The sequence below is a fragment of the Cibotium barometz genome, chromosome 22, assembly GCF_041138505.1.
Source record: "Cibotium barometz isolate CiBa-2024 chromosome 22, ASM4113850v1, whole genome shotgun sequence".
Lineage (NCBI taxonomy): Eukaryota > Viridiplantae > Streptophyta > Polypodiopsida > Cyatheales > Cibotiaceae > Cibotium > Cibotium barometz.
This window is the reverse complement of record NC_141067.1, coordinates 13,187,840-13,196,406: the sequence shown is the minus strand read 5'-3', so window position 1 is coordinate 13,196,406 and position 8,567 is coordinate 13,187,840. Positions and strand designations below refer to the sequence as shown.

Sequence of the window (8,567 nt, the reverse complement as noted above, 5' to 3'; positions counted from 1 at the left end):
TGCATGAACCCTCTCTAAGGCAAAAACCTCTTACTAAAGTCCACGCAAAATGGGGGGAGGAGAGGGGGGATTGTGAGATGTCCTTAACACAAAAACGTTTTTCTAAAGGGGAGAAGGCTGCTGTAAGTCTCTTCACACGGGGGGTGGGGGAGGGGAGAAGAGTTAAGGAGACTGCCTCCTAGCAAGAGGGAAAAAAAGTTAAGGAGACTGCCTCCTAGCAAGAGGGAAAAAGAGTTAAGGAAAATTGCCTTATCTGAAAAGTGGCAAATGAGGGGGTGTGGAGAGGGGTGGCTGCAAGGGGTGGCTATACTAAATGAGAGTTGAAGATAGCTAAAAAAGCTATAATGTTTTGATATTGTAGTTAATTAAGTTGACTAACATATCATGACAAAATCTTGACATCTTTCAAATTAAGTCAATTACATTGTGAATTGAATCTATTTTTTCTATTTTCTAAAAGCGAATTCACAATCCCAATAATCATAACTTCACTCCCTAGCTTTTTAGTGTATTTGCAGTAGTTTCTAAAACTACTATTTATCTTCTGAAGACCCAAATATGTACACTTGAGAGAAGTACAGTACTTCAAAAGAATTGTCTCCATGTTCTCCTCTGAGATATCATGCATGTAGGTCTATAATACCAAATATTAAGTCTCAAAGTATATAAGTTATGCAAAGGAAAACTCGTAACTTGATTAATTATGCATGTAGGTCTATAATACCAAATATTGAGTCTCAAAGTATATAAGTTATGCAAAGGAAAACTCGTAACTTGATTAAGTATGCATTACGTTAATACTATATCACTCACTCTAAATATCTCACTTGGAGCGATAGTGATCCCTATGTTTGATCTCTCGATATCTTCTAAATCCTTATTGAAAATAAAGACCAAAATTACCTTGAAACTAAAATAAAGATAAAGTAGCTTGGTTATTGATAGAAAACATGATTTAGTTATAAGAATACCTCAAAATGTTTTCTTTTGGCATCTTCATCTCTTTGCACACTTTTTTGTTGCATATGGATCCTCATCTTTTCACTGATCTATAAAATCAAGAAAATAAGCATTAACAATGTCTTAAGAAAGAAGTAAGTGATAGTATGTAAGGATACTAAGCTATTTATTCAAGAGTAAACATAGACTTTTTTGAAATTTTTCTTTTTGACAATTCTTATCGTTTGGTTTTCTTTGAATTTTTCTTGAAATTTCATTGGTGTTATCATCCAATTCAAGCATTGATATAAATATACCAAAATCTTATGAGAAAACTTGAGGTGTCGTTAAGATTTCAAATAGAGAAATATTCAAACCTTTTCTTGATTTTACATGACATGCATTCTTTCTTCTACCTCACAAATATCCTTGATTGCTCTCACTCTTTTAGATGTGCCATGTTTTAGAAACTCAACAAATGATGTGTAATTGTTTTCATCCATTGTGTCGTCATTATAAGAGTCCTACCATTAACAATTTATGTAAGGCAACATAGGAAATAACAATAGTATCTCCATATAAAAACCATCACGATGAGGGCTAAATGTTACCCACCTCATTGGAGATATAATGTTGCAATCCTTCAAAGCTCTTTGTCTCTAACATGAATCTATCCATCTATTAAAAATAATATATATTCAAAACTAAACAATAATTCATTTCTAAATAAGAAAGTAAGAAGATTTAAAGTCTTGAATCACCTTAAATGGTGCACAAGTTTTGTCATATTATTCTCCTTCAAAAAGAGAGGGTTCTTCAAAGGACTACATCAAAGCATGAAATAAAAAAAGGAAATACCCACACTCTAATAGAACAAAGTATAAAATGCATATAATAATTGTATGTATTATTCTACTAGAATAAAAAATAATATAATCAAGAAAGAATAATAATAAGAACCGATATAAAATTGATAAAACCATATCTTCTCAAGGATTTCATCGTTTTGAGACTTGTCAATACAAGGCGTGTAATCTTAAACCTAAAAATTTATCTAAAATCTCACATTCATCAAATAATTTGTCTTAGATACATTTGAAAATATAATACTTAGATTAAAATATGAGAAGATAGCTAGTCATACCATTAACAAACATGATCAGATAAATTTAAATGATCGTATCTTTATCTATTATTCTGCTTGAATTAAAATTAAAAAAATCAAGCAATAATTAAAAATGAAATTAATATAAAGTTGATAAAATCATTCCTTCACAAGAATTTCATTGTTTGAGACTTGTCAATACAAGAAGTATATTTTTGAGCCTAAAAGTTTATTAAGCTATAAGCTGACATTCATTAAAAAAAATATAACTTATCTTACATATATTCAAAAATATAATTCTTAGATAAACATATGAGAAGATAACCTATCATACCATTGAAAAATATGAGAAGATAAAGCATCATACCATTTAAATGATTCAACAATCAATAAAACTCCATACTCGTGTGATATGACAAGCTAGCACCTATGTTTTCTTCTTCAAAGATAGAGTCCACTCCAAGTGATTGACTCACTTTTTGAGAATTTAACATCAGCTCCTGTTAAAACATAATAGTGTTTAGTGACTATCTTCTATTGCGATTTCGCATTCAAACATTAGTTTACAATATAATTCTTAAAACTGAAAGAAAACTTACTTTATCCTTGAGAATCTTTTTCTTGCTATACTTTCCCTTTGCTTGTTTGGAGGAGACCCACGACCCATAAATATCTCCTTCTCTCCAAATATACTCAGCTCCATTGAACTTTAAAGATACATTTGTCCTTTTTATGGCGTACATCACTAGCAATCTCCAATCCATCAAACCACCTTCGTACAAGGTAATAATTACCAAGCAATATGGCATGTTGGTCTTTAAAGCATGTTAACCACTCTGGTTAACATTGCTTTTCAAGCGTGGCTACACTTATTGTATTCATCCTTTGTAACCGCACAAAGTGATTAATATAAAAGAGACATGGGATGATCGAGCTTACGGCTTGTGTAATGCCCGTCATAAGTATGTTAACCACTCTAGTCTAACATTACTTTTCAAGTGTGGCTATGCTTACTGTATTCATATTTTGTAACCATGCAAAGCGATTAATGTAAAAGATACATGGAATGACCAAGCTTATGGCTTTTGTATATCTGGGTCATAAAAGGAATAGTTATACATAGAGCTAGAAAGACTAGTTTTGGGCCGCCAATTGTAAATGGGCGGCCAGCCATTGTAACTATGAGCTCTTGTATATAAGAAATTACTGAAATATGAAAAGGGAAAAATCTCATTAGTCTCATTGGAGTCTTCCCTCTCTCTCTTTCTCTCTCTCTCTCTCACTCTCATGAGCTTGTGGTTGTATGCTTGCTTGTTGTGCTTACATGCTTGATTGTTGGTATGTGCTTGTAGGGATGGTGATGCTCTAGCTTCTCACCTTCTCTCCCCTCTCTTTGCTCTCTACCAAGTCCCTCTTGTATGCATGTGGCATGAGGTGAAGGTTGATATTTCCATAGCTCCCTCCTTCTTGCTCTTTACCTAGCCATTGAATCCCTACTTGGGTGATACAAGTAGAGGTGGACTGAGTCCCTACTTGGGTGATACAAGTAGAGGTGGACTGAGTCCCTAGCAGCTTTACAACGAGGAGTTAACCCTCATTAGGGTTGGTGAACTGCAACTCTCTGGCCTCGACCCTTGCATGCTGTGTCTCTTCTCTTTTTTCTCTCTCTTGTGTGCAAGGTAGTATGTTAGGTTTAACATCTTTGGCACCGTTTCTGGTAAATGCATTTAACTTAGGGTCTTCCACTTTGTTCATTTGCTAGAGTCATTATTTGGTCTGGTTGGAGTGAAGTCCACGAGTTGGTTGCTTAATTTTGAGCTTGTTTTGTTTGTTGATGTTGATTCCATGGAGCAATGGAGGTCGATCAAGCATTGGAGCATTGAGATCTTCACCAAGCATGGGAGAAGTAAGTAAGTGCTCAAACATTGCCCTTGATATTCATGCAACTCTTTGATTTTTGTTCTTTTTTCATCAAAATTACACCTTAGCTTAATCAACAAACTAATCTTATTTAAGTTTCATTAAGCATTATAGGAATAAATAGATAGCTTGAAACCACCTCTTGGTCTCTATTGAATCAAAAACACAAAAAATTGGTGGAAAGATACCTGAATTAGTAGGAATCTCAGGGAAAAACCAAGTGAAAATCACATTCTGCAAGCATTTCTGAGAAGCGAATAGCGGTTCTCTTTACAGGCCATAGCCGTGGCACTTCTGCCACGCCCGTTCTATTCTCATTCACCAAATTTGGAAATATCTTCATCCTTAAATGTGGAATTTTACATTAAAAATGGAATAATTGCATTAAGTGGGCATAAAGAGCATTCGATTTCATTCAACAAAGTTGGTACAACTTAATTGTCAAGGAATATAGTAGGTCGCATCAGACCTATAGCCTTAAACTCCATTCCATCTGCTCAAAAATCTGGAGAAATCTCTGATTTTGACAGTGCTAGAGCCGTTCCACATTTGCCACGGCCGTTCTTTCCCAAAGGATAGGCTTGTTCCAAAGCATTCATTCTGTTTGCCGAATCGTGTAAGTTTTGCCACGCCATGCCATTCTCTTTTGCACCGGTGTCAGAAAGCGTATGACTTTTTCACTTGTGCCATGCCCGTACCAATTGTCCTATCCAAAGCAAATGCCTGCATAGTTGTTCTACCTGAAGCATACGCTCGTGGTAGTCTTACCACTCTTGTACCATTCATTTGCCATGTCCGTACCTTCTCCATCTCGAACTGCATGCCCATTCCTTTGTGAAGCAACTTTCGTGTCCTTCAGAAAGCAAACATACATGCCATCTACCCTCTAATAAGCATACGCCCGTTCCTTTCAACTTTAGAAAGCATACGCTCGTACCGTTATCAAAGCGTACGGCCATACCATTCCCACAAAAAAAGGACTTTTCATAGGGGGATTCGTCACAACAATTCCACATTTCCATGCACCTACGCTCGAGTAAATTGCTACGAAACAACCCTCTTTTTGAGATGTGAACTCCCCTAAAGCTCCCTTATTTATAAGGTTGCACCCATCATTCAATACCGCGTGGAGTCAAAATGATGCTCATCTTTGATTGCACCAACGAAAGCAAAGACCACCCTAGTACGAGACAAGAAACTTCTAACCTCCGGACAGGAGAACCTAAACCTCAATGCATGGACAGACCACCTGTCCAGGAGCAAGCTCCTACCTCTCCCACATATTCACAAAGAAGACTTGCTTCGAGGCTTCGCAATTTTATGCTGGGAAATACACACTCAAAGGTCGAATCTCTCGATGAGGTGCAAGTACTACCTTAAATCAGCTCATTGGAAGAAGACGATGAAGAAAACATTTGGAGAGGGCCGATCAAGAGCATGAGGAACATCAATCTGAAGAAAATGATGATTCATGACAATGGTCCATTAGATCATGATAGTGATATTGACATTGATACAGAATCCCATCTTTCCATTGAGCTTCCATTAGATGTAGACATTGATGAGTAACATATATAGATTTATTACAAGATGGGATAGATTCATGATCTTAACATTGTTTCGCTTCTCAAAAGTTTTTAGCTATCTTTTTTTTTCTCAAAAAGTAGCTCCAAGGGTTCTAATGGATGTTTTTTTAAAACTATAAATCATTTTATGTGGGTATATGACATATATGTTCCGCTATTTTCACTGCACAACAATGAAATCATAGTATAGTAGTGAAATTTTACCGCTATAGGCATTGCTCATCAGCAGCGAAGAAGCACTACTATGAGCGTTGTTGATGAACAACGTAAATTCGTTTTGCGATAGGCACTCCTTAGCAGTGAAATTTTGATGTTGGGCAGTGCTATTCGTCCACGGGGTAGCGAGTGGAATCCCTGACATCCCGACAAAATAAACACTACTAGAAAACATTGCTATGCTCCCAAGGTGTTGTAGTGAGTATGCAAGTCATGTTTTCAGACCTTGACTTGAGGCAGCAAAGAGTTAACTCTTTGCTGCCTCAAGTCAAGGTGTTGTAGTGAGTATGCAAGTCATGTTTTCAGACCTTGACTTGAGGCAGCAAAGAGTTAACTCTTACAATAAAGGTAGACCTTGGCACAAGGTATTCAACAAGGTATAACAGACAAGTTTCAATGAACAAGTATGTTGTGCCTATCTTGTATGTGGACCTCGACTTGTGGTTTGGATAAACAGATAGGATCAACTTGCACCTTCACTAGAGGTATTCAATGATTTGGATTTAATATATGATGTACATGTGCATATTATTTTGTATCTTGACTCGAGGTATATCTGTTGGCACCACGTAAGATAGTTAACAATGGGGGGATCCTAACAAGGTCAGACTCAATGGAATAAAACGTAACACCACACAGGAACGAAGTCAAGATCTTACCTTGCCATGGTGGAATCGTATGACCTCGAGTTGAGGTTAAGTGTTCTAGATTCGTATCAACACATGTGTGTATCTCATTACTGTCTTATCTCCACTCAAGTTATATCAACGGTGTCCCATTTGCACGACCTGATCCCAAAGTAAGGACCCTTGTTGTACGTCCCAACTCGGGCCCTATTACCCTAATGTCACCCCTACCTCATGTAAACAATGGGCATCCAAAACTTTCCATATTGTGTCCTACCATGGAAAGTACCCTGTAAAACGCATTGATCTTTAATATAAGTCATTGTGGGAAGGAGGAAAGTCTTTGAATGTCTATGAGTGATGAGGCCTCCATACCTAAAGTCCAAGGTAGATTTGTGATGAGGCCTCCATACCTAAAGTCCAAGGTAGATTTGTGATGAGGCCTCCATACCTAAAGTCTATGAGTGATGAGGCCTCCATAACTAAAGTCCAAGGTAGATTTGTGAATTTCAACCATACTGAGCACCATTTTCAAAGTGGGAGGAGTCCAATAAGAGGCATGGCAATCTCTACATGTAGGAAAGGATGGGCATTTGAGAATACGTTGAATGTCATGTCCTCTTTTTGACATCTTTCTAACCTACTCTCACTATCCTTGATATAATGTGCTTTGAGGTCAATGAGTGATAGGGGCCTATAATTTGGAAGTCCTTAGCAGGTTGCAAATTTCAACCTTGTGGGTATTCTTTTCAAAGTGGGACTATCCATAGGTTGCAAATTTCAACCTTGTGGGCGTTCTTTTCAAAGTGGGACTATCCATTAGTCCCTGGGTGAGTGATAGTGGCCTATAATTTTGAAGTCCAAGGCAAGGATGCAAATTTCAACCCTTCAGAGTTGGGCGCTTATCTAAAAGTCCGTGTTGCACATGTAAAACATTACCCTTTGAAAAATGCTCAATTTACTCGCTGATCTTTGATATAAGGCGGTAGAGAGGTGTTTGTATGTGTGTGAGTGATTCTAGGCAAGAAATGGAGCTGCTTCTGCAACCCGGTGGGGGGGTGATTGTGGTAGCGTTGGTAGGGTTGTGGTTAGCTTACCTCTGTGCGAGAAGCTGGAGGCTACCGCCAGGGCCCTTGGCTTTGCCGGTGGTGGGGAATCTGCTGCATTTGTTTGGGCACCTCCCACACAGAACTCTTGCAAAGCTAAGCGAGAGGTATGGCCCCATCTTCTACCTTCGCCTGGGATCCATGCATGCCGTGGTAGTTTCAAATGCGTCTCTGGCCAAAGAGTTTCTAGGCGCCAATGACAAGATCTGCGCAAGCCGCCCACCTTCTGAAGCCAACTGCCGCCTGGAGTTTGGTCGGAATGGGAGGATTGGCATGGCCCCATATGGCCCCCAGTGGAGACACGTCAGAAAGCTCTGCAGTCTCCAGCTCTTCACCAACAGAAGGGTCAAGGAATTTCAGCCCCTCCAGCAGCAAGAGATTAGTCTGCTAATCCAAAAGCTTAAACACAATCAAGCAAGAAACCCTGGTGCCGCCATTGACTTCACCCATACCATAGCCACGCTCACAGAGACTGTCGCGTCCCGCATGCTGCTGGGAAAAACGCTCTCCGAAGTCAGAGACATAGCCCTGGGCGTCAACATGAAAGAGACGGTGCACAAAGTGACGCAGCTCTTCCAAGTCCCCATGATAGGTGACTTCATACCTTACCTGGGTTTCCTAGATCGCCGGCTCAAACGATCATTGGACGCGGTGCATAAGGACCTGGACGTCCTCCTCGAGGGCCTGCTTCGTGACTGCGAGGATAGGCCTGGGAGGGTGCACGGACAGTCATGCTAGATATGGTTCTCAATAACCTCGACAAGGCAGACGCCAAAACTGTCATTACGGTAAAAGGGATCAAATTATTGCATTTCATTACATTTTATTGCTTTTGTTGTATTGAAATATTTGTTTGAAAAAATATTGCATTCATTACATTTTATTGTTTTGTTGTATTGAAATATTTGTTTGAAAAAATATTGCATTCATTATATTTTATTGTTTTGTTGTGTTGTCATTGTGAAATATTTGTTTTAACAACTAACAAAATAGTTATGCCATATCAAAACAAACTATTGGCATGCAATGGTAGCCTATTGTCATTTATTCTTTACGTTGAAATTGATCT

General features: G+C 38.3%; 1 protein-coding gene across 1 annotated transcript; it reads left to right on the top strand.

Moving 5' to 3' along the window:
- The first annotated feature begins 7,420 nt into the window (after nt 1–7,420).
- LOC147626308 (cytochrome P450 71AU50-like) lies at nt 7,421–8,236 on the top strand. The gene has a single exon (XM_086816783.1). It carries the CDS (start codon nt 7,421–7,423, stop codon nt 8,234–8,236), a length of 816 nt encoding a protein of 271 aa, XP_086672909.1.
- Nucleotides 8,237–8,567: the final 331 nt, after the last annotated feature.

Coding starts and splice junctions, on each gene's coding strand:
- LOC147626308 (XM_086816783.1), top strand. CDS start 7,421: ATGGAGCTGCTTCTGCAACCCGGTGGGGGGGTGATTGTGGTAGCGTTG.